At 41.8% G+C, this 24,052-nt stretch overlaps 1 protein-coding gene across 1 annotated transcript; it reads right to left on the bottom strand.

The window, feature by feature from the left end:
* Positions 1 to 1,607: 1,607 nt before the first annotated feature.
* Positions 1,608 to 21,556, bottom strand: LOC139643533 (uncharacterized). Its single transcript, XM_071518699.1, has 3 exons — positions 21,311 to 21,556; positions 9,977 to 10,029; positions 1,608 to 4,229 (listed from the first exon to the last, which is right to left on the bottom strand). Exons 2-3 carry the CDS (start codon positions 10,006 to 10,008, stop codon positions 3,410 to 3,412), a joined length of 852 nt encoding a protein of 283 aa, XP_071374800.1. The 5' UTR covers positions 10,009 to 10,029; positions 21,311 to 21,556; the 3' UTR covers positions 1,608 to 3,409.
* Between the last annotated feature and the right edge of the window lie 2,496 nt (positions 21,557 to 24,052).

The following is a 24,052-nucleotide window of genomic DNA, read 5'->3' as shown; positions in this document are numbered from 1 at the left end:
CTTAAATCCTTGAAATTTGTTTCTTAGTCAAATACAAAAAGTGAAGTTGATGCCTATGTATGTATTTCTTTCCAAGGCCTTTGCCTTTCCATCGAGGCAAAGGGCGGCTACTTTAAAGAATCTAAAATATATGATAGTTTTGATTTGTTCAACACTTTTTTGGTCACTGCATAAATCTATCTGTGTTATTTCATAGTTTTGATGTCTTTACTATTATTCTAAAATGTGAAAAATGTGTCCAAACTTTTGACTGGTAGTGTACAAGACCTCATGAACACTGTTTTATAGTTTGTTTTAATCCCCTAAAGTATTGGATGAGTGTGCAGCACAATACAACGAGAACCAGAAAGTTTAGAGAATGGCAAGTGTTTGAAAGTCATGTTGCTATACATTTCTATGACCGAAACCTTACCTGACACTAGCTGAAAAGCCCTGATGCAGCAAACTCCACCCATCCGGTACAAACAACAGGTAAAAACAGGCTATTTACAAAATGCCATTTGCCCAAGATCTGGAAGAAACACAGAAATCTCTGTAAATAATAAATGAATACAAAAAAAAAACATAGCCTACCCTTTAAGAGAGAGACAAATACATCTGATGTGGAGATCTTGTGAGGAACATATGACCCTGGCATGCCTGGAGAACAAAGTGAAACTAAAGAGAGAACAAAGTTTGAGGCTTAAAAAGAGCACACTGTAATTGAGCGAGAGCCATGGTGAGCAATTACAGCGGAGAGCGTGGAGAGAGAGGGATGAAGATAGAAGGGGGCGGGCGAGATGAATAGATAAATGTCCAAACACGGGCTATTTTGGTACCGTCAGGCTCCGTTCCCCCTCCTGCGCCGAGACACTGGGACAGACACACTAATAGCCTCTCATGTGGTGAGAGCCTAAAGTCAGCCGATCCCGGGCTTCAGTCACGGCGTTGCGCGCGAGCCGTGTTTCCAAGGCTCTGGTGTGTATCCTCCCGGCCCGAGCAATGCCCCGAGGTGTTCATTAGCCGCGGCCCCGGGGCCCCCGGCCGCCGCCTGCCAGGGCTCTAACTGCTGTGACGGCGAGGTTTAAACACCCGGTCCCACGGTGATCGCACTCTTTTATGAAAGAGGGAGAGAGAGAGGGGGAGAGAGAGATGCAGCACATGGAAACATGCACATGGCGTCCTGCAGAAGCCCTGTGTCTGTAGAAAGTCTCATTTTCTGGAACTGAGAAGTTGATTTTTCCGCATTGAGGCCCATTTGCTCTCTGACACTGTATCATGCATTATGAAAGGTTTGGCCAGGGTCATTTAAGATTTTCTATATGGTGAAGACAATGTCAAAATACTAGATAGATAGATAGATAGATAGATAGAAAAAGCCTTATATGCTCAGCTCAACTTGTTGCATGCATCTTTCATTCTCTAATGATGGAGAAATATGGGTGTGTATTAATGCTTATATAGAGAACCAAGAATAAAACAGCCACTATTTTTTGTCTCTAAAATCTTCTCACAGTCAGTTCATAATCAACGAATTACTAATGAATACACAAACTATTGCTACCATGACAGCTTACATTTTTAAAGTACATTTCTTTATTTTACAATACATACAAATAGAATGAGTAGAAATGATTTGGCAGGCAAAAAATGACTGTAAAGGGAGTCACAGTAAAAAAAAAAAAAAAAAAAGTTTCTGTTAAACAAAACAGCTTAATGAGCGTTTAAGGCTCTTTAAAAGGGCATTGTACTGTATGTGTTGGTTTTAATGCTTTCTGCGCCATCCAGCCTCAGTTAGTTCATTATCAAGCACAGAAACAAGCTCCGAATTGAACTAATGTCACAGGCCAGACAACAGACACAAACCCTGACCTATAAAATAGAAAATATCGTACCAGCACAGTGGATTGATGGCCCCTTTGTGGTTTATTCACCAATGTTTTGACCTTAGCTGGGCTTGGTCACGCTCTGAGACCAGCTGCGGTCGAAAAGTTGCTGAACAGACGGCTAAGGCAGCGCCAATGCAGTGTAACGGCTGCCTCTTCTACATTTTATCCATTGGTCTTGTGTATCCAGCACCTGGTCGGGATTTCTAATGTGCATAGACGGCCTCCTCCTTGCTACAAACCCCTGATATGCTCCTGATGTGCTACCGCATGACAAAGGGCCTTATTCATAAAAAGTTCTCACACAGTACTTCTGCACATGGGAAAATATGTTAAAAATTGCATCATTTTTGCATCAAAATGAATTTATATGTATCCAATGATATATGAATAGTACGTAAACGAACTTCTAAAGCTTCCAAGTAGATTGATGTTATAATTTTCATTCTGTTTTATCATATCCTTTGAAATGAGAAAGCAAACATGGTGAAATCAATGTTGGATATTCTATAAATAAGGCCCGCCTCCTCATGCTCTTTACTACTAATGTTCACTGTTTCTCCGCACGATAATTACTGAACCGAGAGCGACGTGAGTGAAGGTATCATAAATAACAACAGAACACAAAAATAGAGAGACAACAACATGGGTAGCGTACAAAAAAAAAAAAAAAATCATGTGAAGACTTTTCCTGTTGCGCTCGCTCAGTGAAAACGAGGACAAGCTCCCTGAAGAGATAAAAAGCTATGGCAAGCCGCTGTATATCCACTATGGAAATATTGACTCTGCACACATAGAAGAGCATGTGGTAATGTAGTCAAAAACTCTTCTCACAAAATGACCGGTACATACATCATTTCAACAAAGTATGGTACTTTTTTAAGGGATTTTGAAGTCCTTGGTGGACAAAATAATAACATCTTTACACACTGAATCCTGTATGTTGCATAGATATTAACTGATGAACTTGAATGGATACACACAGTGTTTTAGAATAAAACTCTTCATATGTTGTGTATTACTTATATCTGTGCAAGGGCAGTACTGATATGGCAAAGCAGTGTGTAAGTAGATGTTATCAGGACCGAGGAGTGTATTAAAACACACTAGATTCAAATGGACTTTCTAAAAAGGCTTATATGGCTGCAGGCAATATTCACAGTCTACAAACTGATGTCTCATTTGTGGCATTATGCAAGCGTTGCTGCATGGGAAATGTTGTCCTTTCCATCGCAAGGCAGGCATTTTTATTTTCTATGTGACCACAAAATAAAAAATATCCGTGACTTGAGTGCCAAAATAAATCTGTACTTTTTGTAAACAGTTTTCCTTCATTTATCTGCATTCACTCCCCGCTTCATGTTCTCAGACACGATACAAAGATTAGATCTTTGATTCAGCATTGTGGCAAAGTTTCACTCTGGTTTTGAACGCTATGACACGCCGCCTTCAAGTCCAAGTCGCTGTGTGTTTCTAGAAAGTGAGAGAAAGCACAGTGGGCTCCAGCCTTGTGTGGTAGTTTGAGCTCGGACAGAGGGAGGCCGTCACTCACAGTCCTCCCCGGCGGTGGCTGCCTCCAGCGCGGCCAGAGCCTCCGCCACCATCGAGTCCGTGACGCTTTGCACCTCCTCCTCCTCGTCCCTCTCCTCCTCATCCCCGCTCTTTGTCACCGAGATCCCGCTCTCTATGGTGGAGAGGTCCGGAGTCTTTGGCGGTCTGTGGTCCTCCCTGGTGTCGGCCGACGACACGCTGGTGGTGCTGGTGTGGATGTCCCCCGACAGGATGCTCCCTTCGTCCCCCGTGTCGCACAGGTACTCCGGCGTCCCGCCCACGCCCTCGTCGATCTCGTCCGCCGACAGGCTTTCGCTCCCCGTCCCGCACCCGTCACTGTTGGAGGGGTCCCAGCCGTTCCTCGTCACCCCGTGCCCCCGGTCGCCGTAGCTTCTCTTTCTACCCGGCCGGTCGTAGGGGGAGGGGCTGTCGTACTCCCGTATGCTGGGGTAAACCGGCACCTGGCTCGGCTCCTTGTCCTGCATCACCCATCTCGGCCCCGGAGCCTCCGGCTGGATGATGTAGAGGCTCCCCTGTGCGGGCGGCGCGCTCCCCTGCCGAGGGAGCTCCCTCTGGGCGCCGCCGTGGGCGGAGTGCAGCCTGTTGACGTGGTTGTTGTCCGCCTCTAGTTTGAGCGTGCCGTCGTTGGACTTGCTGTAGCCCAGGTTGTGGAAGCCCTGCTTTTGCTTGTTGTGGTTGCTGAGCGGGTCGCCGCTGGGGACGTCGGCCGACAGGTGGTGGGGGTGGTACAGGGAGCTGCCCGCAGAGTCGCTCTTACTCCCGTCCACCGCAACAGAGGGGTCATAGATGTAGCTATGAGAGAGGGTGAGAAAAATAGATAGAAAGAACATTATTTAACAAAAAACAGAACAACTCCCAACTCCCTCAACTCATCCACTTAATTCACCATGAATATGACTTTTAATCAAACTTACTACAGATTATGAGAGACATATTTGAAAAGCAAATGCAAAAGCAGATCAACACTGCAAAAAATCTCCATCTTAACAAGTCATTTAGTCTATTATTGAGTCCTAAAATCGTAATTTTCCTAAAACAAGTGAAAAAATCTGCCAATGGGTTTTGATAATTTCACTTGTTTACAATGCAAATCAACTTGTTTCAAGAATGTTGTAGAATCAAGTGTCATTTTCTTGACAGTAGTGCAGTGATCTGCCTTATTCTGACTTGTTTCAACATATTGACAAAGTGGAGTTATTTTATCTCACTGGCAGAATTTTTCTAAGATTTAAAGTTTGAATATGAGACTAAATGACTTGTTAAGATGGACATTTTATGCAGTGAAGTCCAAAAGGAAGGAAGCTGAATTTATAATGTGTCTTTCTAATTTCCAAACGAGACAGAGTTACACTTGACTTTCACCATTTTATTTCCTGGATCGGTGCGGCGGCAGACAGGGAGAGGACTATTTACGTCTCTCTGAATGGGCTCCAGGAGTCAGATGTTCCCGTGACACTGTGTGAATCGATGAAACACCCTCGCATACGCTGACAACAACACGGATACTTCACTGCAGTCAATGTGCCTCGCTTGACGCCATTGTTGCATCTGAGGAATGCACGCGCTTTGTGTTTACACGCATTGCCTCTTGCCTCCGCTGCGGTGATGTTTGCATTGCTCATGTGACTGTCAGATATATTATGCTGCGTCTTGTTGGAAGGAGTGGAAAGAAGAGGACAAGGGGGTGTAGACAGACAGAGACAGCAGCCATAAAGGCCTGTGACTGCACTCTTCTCTCTGGTACAAACTGTAAAATACTGACTTTTATTCTCAGATGCTGTGTTTTGTTTGTGTTCCTAACTCCCACAGAGGAGAAGGTAGGAGAAGAGGATGAAACAGGAACTGACAGAAACAGACAGATACACGACACATGCACGCACGCACGCACACACACACACACACACACACACACACATACACACACAACAATATTTGTATTACTACATTTTTGAGGATCTCCATGTACATGCGCTCTTCTCCTGACCTTAAAGCTGCAAGATGCAATTTTGTTCACGTTAAAATAATAAATAAATAGCATATATTATACACTATCAGTCTTTGTATTTGTCTGTCTGAGATCATGTTGTTGTAATTCCTTGGTCACAGATAGACGTCGATAAAAGCCAAAGATTAATAAATGCCCCTTTAAGCTGTAAGCCTGAAATAGCCCCTTGTAGAGGGAAGACTGGCAAAATGTCCTAATTCTGGCTGATTTTCTTACAAGGGTATAAGTACAAGAGCACGCACTCTCTCTCTCGCGCTCTCTCTCTCTCTCTCTCTCTCTCTCTCTCTCTCTCTCTCACACACACACACACGCACACACCTAGGTAGGTATTACAGGAGTGTTGGTAGGGGGGCATTATTTTGCCTTTATTTTGTGGACAGTGTAACAGGCTGTCAGACACTTCCCGCTGCGAGAGCCTTATGTTCTTCACACCGTTCTTTTCTTCCTTCCATTTTTTTCCCTCCTCCACCTGAAGGCCCCCCTCCTGGACTCACAACCCCAGCAGGGCCTCCTCAATCTCGCACCTCTCTGGGTGCCTCTCTCCCTCCACGCCGACCCTTTCCCCCTCTCCTCTCCTCCCCTCTCCTCCCGCCTCTGTCTCTCCTTCAGCATCCTTCTAATGTAGTTGCCGCTCACTAATCTACTATCCTTTGCACTTCACTTCCCCTTGATTTGAGCGCCTTCCCTCGAGCGTTTCCTTCTCTCAGCCCTCCTCCCCCTCCTTCTTTCTCGAGTCGTCCTTTCTACTCCTTTCTTCAGCTGAGCATCTCTCCTCATCTCTGTCCCCCTCCCCCTCTCTTTAATACACACACAAATATACATGTTCTGTATGCATGCATGCCTACTTAACATGAACACATGCGTCCTGCGTATTAAGAGGACAATAGGCGACGTTTTGATATATCGACTGATGCAACGATAGCTCTTTCTCCCCTTTTCCACACACACATAAAAACACCACCCGCCCACACATGCACACACACACACATACACACATCCTCTCTGATTTAAGCACCTCTCTCACCCCGCATCCTTCCCTGTCTCTCCCTTCACAGTAGAAAGCTGAGAAAATGAATGTTTTCCATTTCTCTCTCTCTCTCTCTCTCTCTCTCTCTCTCTCTCTCTCGTGCTCCTAGCCAGCACCGCCGCTGTGTCCTGGCCGCCAAGGTGAAATTTTGAGGCGCGCTTTCACAAAGCGAGACACAAGCTGTTTTACAAAAATGAAGACCAATCATTTCGTAGGTGCTTGTTCATAAGCCGGACAAAAGCTTCATGAGAAAATGAAACAGTGTTTTCCCTCAACAATAGGAGGCCGCCCCATCCGTCTCCGAGCTATTTCCAAACAGCAGAGCGAATCAAATGGACCACTTGTTGCTTTGATTCTCTGTTTTCTGGGTAAATGGACAGAGACACTGTTTCAGACAGACACAAATGCCTGCCTTTTTGGTATATTTCATAAAAAAATAACCATTTTCTGTCTGGGTAGGGGAGGAATGTGATGTGTTTGTGTTTGTGTGTGTTTACGTGTGTGTCCTGGGTCAAAAACATATCTTGTAGCCTGCGAGGAGCACCAGACAGATGGAGTCTACACCGCATTAGGTGAAGTCAGACAGCGTTGGCTGGGTTCAAGCCCCTGTGTCGCCAAGCATCTGCCCTGCTTAAGTGTCCTTGAGCAAAACACCCAATCCCCTACCAGCTCCGGTGTTGCTGCTGCGGAGCTGACCTTGCACTCCGGCCACACTGGGGGAAAGCAAAAAGATAACTTTCCTGCACGGATCAATAAAGTATTACATTATTAAAAGTATGCCCAGTTGACTTTCAAATACTTTTCTTTGATAGTCTCCTCTGTCTGGCACTCTGTCTGGCGTTTGTGGTAAACCAAACCACTCCTCTGGCACAGTGATTCTCAACCTTTTTCATATCAAGGACCCTGATTTAGTCCACATTAGGGCCACATTAGGACCCCCATTTGATGAGATTTTGTCTCTGGGACTCAAATCTGAGAATATTTTTATTTCTAGATGTGATTTCCATGACTATCTGCATTGTAGGTACAGAGATAACAGTGTTAACTTCTTGTAAATGAAATAATGGTGAAGTTTAACAATTCATCAATTTGCTGGGGACCCCCTGGAACCCCCTCAAGGACCCCTGGTGGGCCCCGGACCCCACGCTGAGAACCACTGCTCTAGCACATAAGTCGTTAAATGAACCATAATCAGTGTCTGCAAATAAAAAATGTCTCACGTCTTCTGTACACGTGGAAGCCGATGTGTTTAAGGAGAAGATTTTTAATGTTGCAGAGCTATAACAACCATTAGGGAAGCTTCACAGCTGCACCTGCAGAATGTGACCACAATACTAAGACATTGCTCCTTCTGCTACAGAGACCTAGGCTGATTACATCCATTCTAATACATAATGTGTGTAGCAATGCCTATGGATTTTATGCCACCAATACCATTAGACCTGTGATAAACATCCTAATGTTTTTCTTTTTTCTTTATGGCAGCCACATCGTCCTGCTAAGTGAAGGGGAGTTTCCACCTTTGTGGTGCAAAGCATTTCACAATGTGGAGGACAAAACTAAACAAAATGTTTAAAGCTGTAATATGTGCTCTTGAATTCAAACGTATAACTTCTACAGTTGAAAGGAAATATCATTCAATTGAAGAATAGCACATATTGCTATTCTTATGAATAATGAACTTGAAGATCTTTTTAATTATGCATCTCTCTGAAAAAAACATTGTAGGCTACAACACGCCTAGTTCTAGTCTACTCAAGACAAAGATATTATCAGATTAGTGGGTCACACTTTATTTGAATAGTCCAGCGCTGATAATTAACTTCCTATCAAGTGACTATAATGCGTCACTAAAATGTCCAATGAGTTTCAGGTGATACAATAGTGTGAAAAGTATTCAATGTCTGGGTTAGGGTTAATCTTAGGGTTGGGGTTAGGCCTAAAAATGGGGTTAGGGTTAGGTTAAGGTTGGGTTAGGGTTAGTCACACTTGATTGTTGTACATCTACTTTTTCTCACCTGATAGTTGAGTATCAACACTGGACTGTCCAAATAAAGTGCTACCCATTATTGCAGTACCTAATATTTGACTAGTCTTGTTTCTCAGTTTCAGAGCAAAATTAGAATCACACATCTCACTTTCATTCAGATAAAATACCACAGAGTATTTGCCAAGAGTAGCGTGTGATCGCTGGCCTGTGATAAGCCTGTGAACGGCCGGTCACACCTTCCGCTTCAGGTTTTCTACACGGCAGCGTGGAATGTCTGAGCATCAGGCTTGGGACACTGGGGCCAGTTGTAGAGGGATTTGACCCAGTAACCCACCGGTCCACCCGGCCAATCCCCAAACACCGCTAAGCCCAGAAATGTGACACTCCAGACAATTAGGGAGGTGTGTGTGTATGTGTGTGTGAGGCTGAAAGAGAAAGGGAGAGAGGAATGTATAAAAGTTTAAGTTAGACTGTGTTTGTGCGTGTGTGAATGAGACCGAATATCTGTTCATGAGTGTGTGTGTGTGTGTGTGTGTAAGCATTCACATGTGTGCCTCTGACATGGGAAAGAAAAGTGTGTGAGTGCGCGAGCGTGTCGAGGGGGATTATGACTCTGGTATGCGAATCAGAGTATGCCCTTTCATTAAGCCGCAATCAAAATCTCGTTTCCCTCGCCCGCTCTCTCTCTCTGTCTCCTTCTGCACCTCAGAAGGCAGCGGCAGCGCTAAGCCCTAACAACGATGCCTTGTAGGCGTTTAACAAATGGACAGTCCCGCAAAGAAATACAGTAACCAAGGGTGATGGCTATTGGCATATTGACTCGCAGTTTGTACAAAGAGCCGATGTGAGTCCAGACGTATTATAAATGGACCTCTCACTATTTGCATGAAACAAGACAAGAAATCATTATGTGGCCGAGGAGATGTTTGAATCGGCATTCAGGTGAACCTGCCGTCTGGTTTGCTGTGGACTGATAAGGAGGCGCAGGGAATCCAAGTGGTTCTTATCAAGGAGCTGGACTGGAATTTGTGTTTGACTCAATGTTCGGCAGTTTTACAGATTTTGATTGTACAGATTTTGTGATGTATTTAAAATTCACACAATAATGCTCAGAGCCTAATTATACTCTCTAATGCATGCACACACACGGTCATATGTTTAGGCATTAACTCACACTCTTATCCAGAGCGACTTACATTGTAGGCAACGTTAGAACATGATTCATTCATTCATTCATAGATAATTGATTCCTTATAATTCAATTGATTCATTCACAGATAATCAAAATTACAAGCAACCAATAGTGAGGAGTGCAAGGTCAGAGACGATATTCCTGTGTATGATCATGTAAGGGAGAGAAGTGCCAGGAAAATAAGCCAAAATAAATGAAAAAAGCTAAGCTAAGGGGTGAGGTAGATTTTTTCTCTATAAACCCACACTGACACATACACACACTTAACACACACACACACACACACACACACACACACACACACAGACAGATACACACTTCTCACCTTTTTATCATCCTGCAGCATCGGCACCCCATTTGGCCAGCTGTGTAGTGGAGCTGTGGAGGGACATTAACAATTCAATTAAACTTTCATCACACAAACACCCTCAGCTGAAGTAACACAGCACCCCACCCACCCTCACCCCACCCCACCCCCACCCAGGTCCTAAGTGACCAAACTTCTTAAAACATGCCAAGTGCCATCAAATTCTGGACACCACTTTCTATTGGTGACATTTTTCCATTGATGCCTGTTCTCACTCATCAAGGAAAGGTTACAGCCAAAGAGCTTTTACGGTTAGCTCCTCAACCACCAGTCTGTACAATAAGCGCCACAACACACACACACACACACACACACACGCACACACACACACACAAACACACACACACTTTTGACAGAGTCTGAGACTGCTATTGATTGAATAGTGCACCACCTCTGACATGTGAGTGGTTTTTAAATGAGGGTTTTCTGGGGCTCTCTTGAAGATTTCACCTCATCAGTCAAGTTTTGCTTTGCCCTTGGTCTCTATGCTGTTTGGACATGAGGATGAAAACTATGTCTGCCTGAAGCACCGATAAAGATGTTATTGCCATCCATCACTGTTGTGTGCGTCTGCGTCCGTGTGTGTGTGTGTGTGTCTGTGTACGTGTGCAGGATGGGAGTGACCTTTTCTCTCCTGGTGGTGTGTTTCTCTAGGCTTTGGCATTTCATTGCCTGGGTAAATAATTAATCACCGAGTCTTGAATGGGTTTGTCCGCAAGCGAGGGAGAAAGTGAGAGAGAGAGACAGAGAGAGACGGAGAGGTAGAGGACATAGTATCTCTTTGTGGAGCAAAAGGAAGGATGTGTGCCCACGAGACAAAACAGTTTCCAATCTTAACCTTAACTCTCTGACCCTGCAGGCACCAGCAGTTACTTTTACCTTTAGTAAAATGCTTGGAGAAAATAGAGTGAGAATTGCTTCACCAAGGACAATAAATGAACAGGAATTTGTTTTGGTGACATTGGAGACATATTGACTGATTGATTATAGAGTATCACAGTACATGCTGACTGAGTTGATAGTGTTGTGTTTAATACCGACATGCATATGGTATACAAGTAGAAAAACACAGTATACATGTTCAAAATTTTCAAAATGTCCATATTTTTCTAAATGTCCTTAAATTGTACATTTTGTGGAAAGTAAATAAAAGGTTAAGAGGTTATGTATGCACATCCAACCTATATCATATATACCTATATATCCTATACAACACGCTTTTGCCTAATAAAGACCTCATGGTTAAAAACATTGCATTGAATATTAAGAAAGTATTAAGTATTAAGACAGGAGCTCTAATCCAGTGTGCGGATAATCCTTTTGTGCGAGTAAATAAAAGCAAGAGTAGAAATGCTGGATTCTGTTAAGACAAGTGAAGATTATTCATAAGGAATATGCCGAAACTCCATTAATTTGTCTAACTCATTTGCATTCGTTGTTCCCTGGGTAAAATTCCCTGTAAATATTCATGACGCGGTAAGACCAGGCAACTATGATGTAAGGGGCTATAGCTAGATGGGGCGACTTTGTGCCCCCCGGGGGGGAACAGGCTAAGTGGTCCAGGTGGGTTTTGATTGGGGAATAGTTTAAAGAAAGCATGTGGGACCGGCACTCTAAACATAGCTCTGTTTGTGTTGCAGCAAATTCAAAGGCAAACAGAATCGAAAAAGGATCTGCTGAGTTATATAATAAGGTTTGAACGCTTGTACCCGCTGCAAGCCGCCTAACGACGCTATCAATCAAACCCCGCGAACCAAACTGTCACGGGTTACATTTTTTTTTTAGCATGAAAGGCAGTATTATTTGTACAAAAGCAACATTTATTGTGATTTTGCATGCTTTTGTCATCCTGGGACATTTAATTATCCCCCTACAGGTCTGTTGCTGTGTGCTACAACATAAAAAAGCAACTGAGTCCAGAGCCGGAGGTGGGTGTTGTCATTGAAAATACAGACGCAGACAAAGTCAACTGGGACAGAATGGACACAGAACAAATCTCAAAGTAGTCAAGAGAACAGTCAAGCACCCTCCTTTCTAGGGTCTTTGAGTGGCCTCTACTCTCTTTGTTTCTCTATCTCTCTCTCATATAATGAACCCTTGTGATTTGAGCTGTGCTTGACTGGCTGAAACAATCGCCGCTGCACATTCATCTGATTGATCATTTTACACATACATTTTCACTCAGGCCTTGCAACACATTCACAGCTACTTATCAAAAAAAGACCAAGAGTGGTATGTCACGCCAAGTGGAAATTCAGAAGTTCAGCTGGGTGTTCGGGTGGCCTAGTGGTTAGAGAGACTGTGCTTTAAATGGAGGAGCCTGTTTTCAAGCACCCACCCTGCTGAAGAGTCCCTGAACTTCCAGGAGGGGGGAGAAAATTATTTCTTTACAGGAATCAAAAAAGTATAAGATTATTTGTTATTATTAATTCATTACAGTGATCTTCAAAGTGTAGTTCATTCCTGGCATCATGCTTTCATTAGTCTTATTATAGAAAAAAGTAGTGTAAGTATTGTGACAGTGTAGTAAAACTGGATATTTTTGCTTCATACTCATGAATGATTTGTATTTCAGGTCAAAAGATGAATATGACACAAAAGCAGAGACTTAAACCATGTTGGAACAAGGCCATTTGTTGTGTTCAGTCCCCCTCAATGTCAGATGAGCATAGTATTGGGACAAATTAATATGCAACTCTAATATGCAATAACTTCTTCAAGTCTGGGACCTATCGATATCAACAACCTCTTCACATCTTCCTTTGAGATGCTCTGCCACGCCTCAACTGCAGCCTTGTTCAGTTGTTGCTTGTTTGTGGAATTTTCCGATTAGGATTTAAGCCATTAGACTGACTTGTATCCACATTTTCTTCCAGATGAGCTGCTTGGTTAAGTGTGCAGTATGTTTTGTATCATTGTCTTGCTGCATTGTGAATTTCTGCCCGATGAGCTTGGAGGCATGTTTTGGACGCAGGCAGACTAGAGCAGTCTGTATACTTAAGCGTTCATTTTGCTGCTGCAGTAGCAGTATCATCAGTGATGACAGCGTGCATGCCTGAGCCATGACACAGCCTCCTCCATGCTCCACAGATGAGGCGGTACGCTTATGCTTACTTTCCATCACTTTGATAAAGGTTTATCTTTGACTTGTCTGTCCATAAGAATTTATCCCAGAACTCTCCTTTGCACATTCCAGTCTGGTGTTTCTGTTCTTGGTAATGATGAGAAGTTTGCAGTGTAGCTTTTGTATTTCTGTCAAAATCTTTTTGCCGATGGTGAATTGTGATACTTTAACCCTTGCACTCGGGAGATTGTCTGTGATCTCTTCGGCTGTAATTGCCTTCTCAGTTCTAATGATTTTTCTGTCATAAGTTGTCTGGGTCGTTGCCGGCTCCGTATACCTCCAGTAGTTTCTTTCCTTTTGCAAGACATTCAATATTGTTGATTTTGCAATGCCCAACTGCTCTGCACTGGTACTAACCAGGCTTTTCTTTGATCTCTTTTTTAAAATGTCTCATCTCTTGTCTTCATCTTGGTTTATGCCTTCTAACTCAGAAACAAGTCGAGACATTCACAGCTCTCACGTATGCACAATTAGTGCAACATGGAACACCTGAGCAATTACTAATCCCCGTCACTTGTCATTTGTTCCAATCCTTTATGCTCACTTGAAACTGAGGAGACTGAACACAATGAATGGCATAGTGCTAACATGGTTTAACATGCAAAAATACCCAGAGATAAGAGACATTCTGTATTTTTGTCTCATATTCAATCTTTGATCTGAAATACAAATTTCATGAGTATACTGTAAAAATACATTTGCAAAACATTCCCCACTTCAATAGCTATTTTGATATGTGACTGATGACTATCAAATGAAGAGTCTGTTGATCAAACCAGTGGATTATATAGCTTCCACTAGGGCCAGTACAAGGCGATGAAAATAAGCATGAACCAATGAGACACAAAGGGTAGGATGTCCTGTTCAAGGATAGTCACCCCCTGAAGTCAGTCTCATGACTTTCCCTCCCATGTGCCAAATCATGGGGATGAAACCAGGCTTGAAGCTGCGAAAACAAGGTTCTGTACCATGAGACTGGGCATAGCAATTACGCAATTAATTTGTTTGTGTCGATGTAGTGAAGGGTAAACCCACTTAAACAGTTCATCCACCGTTTTACTTGTGAAATAGTTAACCTTCCTTTTTCAGCTATGAATTCACAGTATGCATTAAGCAGTATCAGACTGAGGTAGGTTACATGCTACATATGAAGTTGATGATGTTGCTTAATGAAAGTAGGGTCTTGCTGACAGAATTACATGAATACTGTTCTGAAAATACTGTTTCTGGTTTCAGTTCTAAGTTTACACACCTTTTTATTTACACTGCATCACAGCATGTGTACTAGGCTCTTGGATACCTGATACCTCATACATATTTACTTTGCCCTCTGAAACTTAGCAGATATACCTCAGACCTCTTTACTTTATGTAAAACAATTAAATGTCAATGTTTCAAAGATATTTTTTCTGTACATAAAATAGAAATGTTTTAAATGTAATTAAATTATTGCCACCACAATTTAATGTGTAAAAAGGTGTATATTAATTTCGTTGTGTTTTTGCCTATCTCTAACATCCAGTGATACAACACATACGACCAGACAGGCCTACTAATGGCTGGCTGACTGGGTCGGAAAAAGCTGGTTTGCATCGGAATGGAGTTGGGTTGCAAATTTGCAAGGCAAAAGCTGGCTCTGGGTTGACTGAGTGCTGACAATGTGATTGCAGTGTTACCTGCCTCGGGCTAACCATTCTGCTGTTGGTCAGCAGAAACAACTCGCAGTCAGATGGGAACTGGTACTGTAGGGGAGTGATGACAGCTAGGGCAGGCCGGCAGCTAAAGACGCTCCACTAAGCAAGAGGGGCGCAGTGAGTAACAAGCTCGCTACAGGACAGTCCTGATAATCAAACAGCATTAGCATTAAAAGTCAAAGACCACTCCCCAGAGCTCTGCTGCAGGAAAATTACAAGACAAACATGCCTAGCAAGGCCGGCTAATACTGTCTTGGCTCCAGTGTGTCTAGTGGCAGCTGTCATCATTGCCACTCTGTGTTTGAAGAGTAAATAGCTATAGATACACATAGAGAAGTGGGAAAACCAGGAAGTAGCATGCTAGTGGGGTGCACACCTGTGGATTCCCACCACTAACATGTGTTTTAAGATCATAGGTAAAGCACATCTAACCATCATTTTTCTTGTTCTGTAAGCTTACTGTGTCAACTTTAACACACTTGTCTCTTTCCACTGCCAGATGGCTGCATCCTAATGCTAACAGCCAGGCAATAAAATAGACTGGTAGCATCGCTAGCCTGTTAGCTTCACCCTGTAAGTAGTTATACCAGGCTTTGCATTGAAAGCAGCATTTTTATACTAGTAAGGAAACACACTGCAATGTGTAACGGCCTTAATCAGGCAACATCAAAACCAGCCATTTTTATATGAATGCAGTGCACCTCCCCCATTATGTCAGAGAGATATAACCAAAACACTGACTTGGATCTACAAAGGAAGGCAGAGTGTAACAGAAAGTAAAGATCAGAGGAACAAAAGATGTAGAAGATTCATCACAAACTGATAGTCATGCAAGCCTGTCATTAAAGAGTTATCTCAGCCTCTAAAGCCTCCCACAGGCCGAACAGTAACCAATAATAGCTGACTAACATTCACATCAGAACATCCAAATGACCAATCACGTCGTTCCCCTGGAGAATTCCCAAAGTCATAATGAGATAAAGGATTCAATCTGTGTGTCAAATGACTATCATTCATTCATATATTGGCCATTGTTCTCTGGCAATAATAGCGCTTTATCTGCCCCCCCGTGCCATTCAATATATTATATATTGCTCCTGTTTTTTATGATAGGGAAGATCGTAGGACGATTACTGAAGGAGAGAGATATTTCAGGCACCTTGGCCAGGCTCCCGCTTTTTTTTTCTCTCTTTCTCTTTCAGAGTTTTCTTCAGGAAAGGAAATTGAAACATTTCATCTTGGAGAAACAGGTGCAATAAAAGTGAGATTGCTGTAGATTGTCCCCTAAATGTGAATCGGCCTGAAATCCAGGGGATACCCAAGGCATAGGCAGTCAAGGCGATTGTGAATGATTGCTGTGGGTGGAAAATTTCATCCAGAGTGATAAAGCTTAAGATAAGCCTTCCTCAAAGTGTCCACTTTAAATGGATTTTAGTTGTTTTGAGTATTGTTTGAAAAAAAGGGGGTTATTGGGTAGCTAACACTAAATGAGGAGTTAGATTCCAAAATGGGTGATCCACTAACTGAAAGAGTGACTCCTACTCTTTCAAAATGAGTGACAGCACAAGATGAAAACATATGATGGCACTTTTTAAAGGATAGTAGTTACCTCAAGTCCTTAGCTGACAAGATAACACTTTTACAGACTAGATCCTCTATCCTCTATATATATATGATTAACTTCCAAAATATATATATAGCATTTTGGATTAGAGCTCTTCAAATGCTCTTCTCAAATGCATACACTCTTCCTCTTTGCATAAAAATATTTCCAGCCCATGAAACCTTAGAAAGCATGTAACCAACCATCAGACTGTATAGACTCTTATGAAAATGAAAATTGCCAAATCTTGGGGAAAGCTATAAGCTTAATGTGACAACATACAGTATGTCATTTCATAAATATTAAAAAATGCGATAGTCACTATCTTGTTTTGATCTCCTGCCTCCCACACCAGCACAAAAACAAACTACACACTGTAAAGTCCTTGAGCTACTCTTCCCTGTCTAGCATATCTGATATCAGTATCAGTTTTTGTTGTGTTCTTGGAAAACTGAAATCTATCCACCAGCATATCTGTGCAACTGGCGGTTTGAGTTGCTGGTGTAAACACTGCGCATACCAACTCAGTAAAACCAAATACAGGTAGATGAGGTAAGACACATAAACAGAACCAGGGCTTGAATAATGTCAGAGAGTCTTGCCGATGGGTCACCTGAAAATCCCTTTTTCCTATCTACCGACAGTAACTGAACACAAGAACCAAGCTTGCATTCGGAGAAAATGATGCTCCGAGGGCGTAGATATGAATTCTCCTGCTTTTCCTAGAAGTTTCCAGAACCTCTGCTGAACTGCCAAACAAAGGAGTCGAGTCTTTCGCAGTATCGTGTCGTTAGCTGGGTCTGCTGCTAGAAAAGGTCAGCTTATGTAAGGTGCGTTACATTATAGGGTCGTAATTTCAATTTTGACACCTGCTGTAGGCCTATCGGTGTGTGTGTGTGTGTGTGTGTGTGTGTGTACAGTGAGAAGGGAGATCAGGTTCATGTGGGTGTGGTGATGGAAAAGCGGGCTAACTGGTCTGACATCCCTCACACTCTTCTCTCTCTCTCTCTTTGTCTGTCTCTTGTTCTTTATCTATCTATCTATCTACTATTCCGTCACATCTACCGCCTTGCATGTCAGCCCTTCAAATTATGGCTTGGCGAAGAAGAACAATGCGACTAGAAATATGGCGGGAATGTGCTACTACTGTGTGTGTGTGTGTGTGTGTGTGTGTGTGTGTCTGGAATGTGTAAAGGTAAACTTGGGGACAGATGTTAGACTTCGTGACCCACATGCAACGCATTTTCAGGAAAAGGCATTTTTTGGAGAGGTGTCATGCGAGTGCTTGTTCTTTATCCTTTCTTTCTACACATCAGTTGATTTCACTGGCATTGTGCACCTGTTTGTCAAAGTACTCATCTTCACTCACGACAGATTACAGCCACTAGGGGTGGAAAACTACATTGTTTGTTCACCAGCTATTATAGAAAACAACCTGAAGAAATGGCTTGTTACCGTCTATAGTGGCTGGCAGAACAAACTTTCTCGACACAACAAGATCTACCAAGGTTTCAGTATAGTATACTATCATAGTATAGTATAGTATAGTATAGTATATAGTATTAGTATAGTAGTAGAGTATTTTTGGGGGAAATTTCAGCTGCAAGAGGAATAATCTGTGTGCAATTTTTTTTAAACTCACCATCTAGCCTTATTTGTTTGACATTTTTTTCACTGAATGCCAAATTAAACCTCATCTATAACCTTTCCCATTACATGGTGTTGCAGTCGGTTGTTATCTCGCACATGTTTGTGAACAAGAAAAAAAAAAGGTTTCTTAAGTATAAGTGGAAACAAAGCCATCATTGAGAGGATTTCAATGAAGTCCTCAGTTCCTGGTAATGACCCTCTGCATTCCTCTGATGAAAGAGAACGGCAGCATTCGATAAGGTGTTCAATTTAGGCCTCTTATCAGCTTTGGGGCTTTTAAAATCCAGCTGAAATGTCAATACACTGTTTCAATATCAGCAAAGTGACAAAAAATTACTCTGTCTAACCCACTGCTTTGTCCTGCTGCTCTTAATAAGCTGCATATAGATCGGATAACCTGCCAGACCTGATAACTGAAACGCTTTCCATAAAAGACTTGAAACTGTTCATTTGTGACTGACACTGTAAGTGTATCTAGGCTTTGATAACCCAAACCTTTTCAATTACAGTGAACACTGTACAGCGCTGTAGCTCCTAGCTGATCACAAATCGTCCTCCTGTTTTTTTCTTTTACTCTGTAGCACTTTGAGATTTGCTTCTAATGAAAAGTGCATTACAAATTGAATGTATTATTATTTATTATTATTATTAGTTGGTCATATCTCTGTTATATAAAAACACTTAAGTCTTTCTTCCAAAATAAGACCCTATAACTTTTGTTTTGAGTATAATTATATATGAGCATATTTAGTGTTCAGTGAGCTGACCTCGACGGTGCAGTGTCAGTTGGTTCATTTGAATAAGCCAGGTACAGTATGATCAGGTGGGTTGCCGGGCTGGCTGTATCCATGGTGAGTTGTCATAGCGACCAATTTATACAGTAGGTACATAATCCGTCCTCATCAAGGGACAATCTGCAGCAGGCTATCTGAGAAATCGCTCGCAATGCACATCGTCACTGTGGCTTCATATTTTTGCTTTGAGATTTGACAACTGCAGCATAAGTCCTTCCATTTTAGCCTGAGCGTGAATGTAGGGGAGGACAAGCATCCACTGGGCAGGTAATATCAATCAGACTTGTGTCTCAAGTGTCAAAAATACCTTTTCTGATTATGGATGATGTCATGAAGCTAAGTGTGTGTGTTTGTGTTTCTCTGTGTAATGTGTGTGTATTGTCCAAACATCGTTTTCTCATGGCCTTGGGCAGCGGTCCCATGAAAACAAGCACTGTCTCCTCTCTATTACCCAACACACACACTTATCAATAGCACTCCCATCCTCTCTCTCTCTGTCTCTCTCTCTCTCTCTCTCTCACTGCAAACAAACCTGCTGCTGTTTTCCAGCCCTGCATCCTGACCCAGGAGCTCAGAACTGTACTTTAGTGAGTAAACAAGTCTGCCTTGGAATGGAAAGGGTCATTTCAAATGATATACAGCCAGTGATGCAGTGGTAAATAGAAAGTTGGGTAAACTATGACTTCTAGCTGGTGATTACCATAATGCAAACAACCAGCATTGTGAAAAAAAAATCAATTATATTTGCAGAAAAGCATTGATTTATGCTTCTTTTTCCTTATATAACTCAGTTAAGTTTGGTAGTTCTTAAATTTCATTAGAGAGAGAGAGAGAGAGATAATGAATCTTCATTATGAAGATTTATGTCAGTCTAGAAAAGATGGGCAAAGTATTGTGCAAATAAAAAGGTGGGTAACCTGAGTTTAGGTGGGTTAACCATCTACTACATCCCCCTATACAGCACATTCTTTAAATTCTGCATAAGTGAGTAATTCTACCTGTACAATCTATAATTTCCAAACCAGACTATATAGTAAACAACAAAATGCAACCTCATTGTGTTTGTCCTCTTCCACAGTATACGGAAGCATCGGACTAAGAGCAAAGCCAACTACTAGCCCTTAGGCAAATAGTATTTGCATACACTTTTAATGGTTTATTTTAGTCTAATTAGGTGCTACATGGGTGGAGCCTGCCACAAAAGACAAGACAACAAGAGGCAGAAAGTTTAGCAGCACAGAAAATAGCTCTTGTGTATCTGAAGTGTCCTGAAGTGGTAAATCCCAGCTATCAGGGGTTTAACAAAAACTACTAGAAAACCATCATGAGGAGCTGAAGAGTGACTCATTGATACATGACAGCCACTAACACAAAGCCAGTGACATCATGTCTCCAGAGCACTGTACGATAAACAACACTCATGACACATGTGGGCTTGGGTGCCACCTGTTACCTAAGCAGTGAGGTAAATAATCTAAATGCAGTAAGTCACTGAAATGGACTATATGATTAAACAGAAAGTCTGTATGGCATTTTAAGCGTGTGATTGACTCAGAGTTCAGTGAAGTACATGTTGGAATTACAAACAAAGCTGCAAGGCCATGTACGCAAGTTCAGTGTATCTGATTCAAGACCCCCCCACCTCACCCCCCTTTAACCCCTTCCCAGCAAAGAACAGACATCACCAATAACAGCCAACTGTTCACTGATTAGCATCACCTGCCTGTTTGCAGTCTGTTGAGGGTGTGATGGACACTGAGCTTGGCTGCCATATGCCACACTAACTGTATTATATCTCCCAATATTAACCTGAAAGTTAATGAAACTTAAACCTGATGTTTTCAGTTTTGTTTTTGCACACACACACACACACACACACACACACACACACACACACACACACACACACAGTAGCCTATGCTATATAGCTCTAACCGGCCTATTCCATCACGTGGAACAGGTGTACAGACACACACACCCGTTTTATCAATACCCTAACGAAAAATTGCTATAATATTCCTATAGTAAGCTATAATATTCCACCTAAATAGTAAGTTTATAGTCACCTTATCGTACTTTATGGTATTTTATTTCCTATAGTATCACTTAAATATCCCTAAAATATTCATATAACATTGAAATGGGTACTTAAGTTATAGTTTATGGCTTTTCTGTGATATTTGTATAGTATCCTTCTAAAAACGTGTCATAAGATTACTTTTTTATTCGTGAGTTACTCGCCATATGGCTGACGTTACAGCTAAACTTTCTACTGCATTTGTGAATATCCGTCGAAGCTACATTAACAAGGCTATAATAATGTAACAACAACACTTTTCACAGTCATTATCCATGAATAAAACAGTAGTGTAATAACAGAGCGAAGCACAAAGACAGGCAGAGTGACCAAATGTTGTTTCAACCTACCTGTTGCGCTAAGCGAAGGTGTGGCACTTTGCCCTAGGTATCAAAAATGCACGGATAACTTCAGTTGTCATTTAAACTATTTCACTCCCGGTCCGTTAAGTTAGTAGAAAGAAAGATGGATTTAAAAAAAAGAGGCTTCACTCATCATCTTGCACTAGAAATTACTTCCTTTCCCTGGTTTGTGTTGTTGTGGTGTGTCGCTGAGAAGAGGTTTCCCCCCCCGTGACTCCTGGGTCCCATGTCTCCTGTTTGAACAGCAGTCTGGTGATGGTTAGTTAGCCTGGGAAACTACTGGGACCAGTGTCAAGGTAGCACTATTTAAACGATGGGATTTCCGGTCACAGGTATCAAAATAAAACTTTTATTGCCTATAAGAAAAGACACTTATATTCCCATAGGGATTTATGGGTGAGTCTGAGCTTCTCATTTGTCAGTTTATAGTGACCTTATCGTGCTTTATGGTATTTTTTTTTTTCATCTTCTGTTTTCTATGGTAATATTGCTATAATATTCCTCTGAGGAAATTGTAATTTTTCTGTAAAAGCACAAATATATTGTATCTTTTGAATAATACAAAGTACCAATTGTTTAACAATTCTAAGTACAATTATTGTTGTTGTTGTTGTTGATTTTTTCCAAAATGTCATTTTCAGAGCATATATTCATTACTACCATTCATATTCATCCATAGACAGGGATGTAGTGGAGGGTAAGCCCATCTAAACTCACTTTACACACCTTTTTATTTGCAGAATAGATTTTAGATTTTTATTAAATCTTAATGAGGTAAATTCACAGTAGCCTGTACATGATACTAAGAAGTATAACTGGTAGGCTATAAGTTATGTGAGGATGTCTTTTAAGGGGAAAAAAACATAACTTAATAGATTTTTGGTTATACTGGTAGCTTCCTAACACTACATGCATATGAGCCTATATGCAAGATGCCATAATATAATACTTGCATGGATTCCATCTATATAGAGCTCGTCAAATACCTGCAGTAACTTCCTGTTTGGTCCTGCCTGTCTCTGGCTGGCTTGACGCAGCTCAACCTGCCCGCCTCTGCCTCTGCCTCCACAGTTACCAATAGTTGTTGATCATATGATGCGATTAGAGCAGCTCACATGCACTTTATTCAAACCCGGCTTCAGCCTATAGAAAAGGAAGAATAGTGAAAAGGTGTGGCAAGTTACTGAGTGTAACTCCAACTCTGATCTCTGATCATTTACATAGGCAGAAGACACTGCAAAAAATGCCAACCTGAGGGACATTTAGTCTCATAGTCATTGTTTGGAAATCTTATTAAAACAAGGGAAAATTTTGCCAATACAGTGAAAAGATTCCACTTGTTTTTTTTTAAATGCAGTTTCACTTATTTCAGGAATTATCTACAAACAAGTGTCTAATTCTTGAAACAAGGCAGAAAAAAGCATAACATGACTAGTATCAACGAATTGTATTGGAACATCATCTCACCCCACGGATACATTTTTGCACACTGTAATACTCAAAACCAGATGAAATTACTTGTTATGTAATGGTTTTTTCCAGTGTAGGGAGGGGACTATTTTGTATGATGATACTCATCTAGGCTCAGATAAACAAATGACTTCCTTAATGATGACACAAGCATAGCCTGGCACACGCACCTCTAAACCGGTTTTCATGTTTACAGACGCAGAGATACGAAGGTTTATTCTTGGAGGGGGTGAAAAACAGATAGGCCCATCACCTTGCATTTTAAAGTAAATTCAGTATGGGTGAAAGAGGAACACAGCTCAGGTTAAGTATTCTTTGTGAAGGCTGTTTGTCCAAGCAGTATTGGACAAACATGAACAGCTCCCAAACAATGAAGTCAGACTTGAACCTGTGATGTCATCAAGCTGTAAAATCTGGATCTGCTCCACAGAGAATGAATTAAGAAAGATGGGAAAGGTGACTGGCAAAGAGCAGGGATTTTCTGGGGATACACACATACATTTTCTGGTTCACATCCAGCCCACAGTGAAGCTCATTTGGGTTGAAATTTAAAAAGCCGTGCGTCCACAAGATTATTCTCTCATTGATTCAAGCGGCTCCAGATTTTTATTTCTTTGACATAATTGATTTGACTCGTCTGGTTTCTGGCCTAATCCTGTTCTTGTCAGTTTCTGGGTTGCTCTTGACTGCAGGAATAACATGAATGAATTCTTAGAAAATGAGTGGAATTCCCCTTTAACCGAGAAACAAGATGAGCAACTTTTCTGGCAACTGCCTGGTTTGAGTAAAAGGTTGGAGGGATGAGTAAGAGGTGTGTGTACGTATGCTTATAAATGTGTGTGTAAATGTGCATATTTATCAGTGTGTGTGTTTGCATGTGTGCGTGTGAACATTTATGTTTTATGTATGCATATTTTTTCATGAGTATGTAAGTATGTGCATGCAGGTGCGAGTGTATTCAGACACGGGCCTTTGGAAAAAATAACAAACATAAAAAAAAGCAGAATATCAGATTTTCTTCTCATGAAACTGGAGATGTTTTTCCACTCCGGCTGCGGTTGACAGCATGGCGGCTAACATCCTGGCACCGACACAAAACATGACAACAGTGTGACACATCGGATGCAAAATAGACCCCTTCCTGACAAGACTTCAAATATACGGCCAGCGGAGGCACATAAACCCCTCCATCTCCCTTTTCACTCTGCTGCTTTTTACATTTTCCTTTAAAAGGATTAGAATGAAACTTCTGACGTGGAG

The sequence above is a fragment of the Centroberyx affinis genome, unplaced genomic scaffold (genome assembly GCF_046629955.1).
Source record: "Centroberyx affinis isolate AG114_WGS23_722 - 3 ecotype Tasmania unplaced genomic scaffold, CSIRO-AGI_Caff_v1 ptg000622l_1, whole genome shotgun sequence".
NCBI lineage: Eukaryota > Metazoa > Chordata > Actinopteri > Beryciformes > Berycidae > Centroberyx > Centroberyx affinis.
The sequence above is the reverse complement of the archived record's forward strand: the minus strand, read 5'-3'. Positions and strand labels throughout refer to the sequence as shown.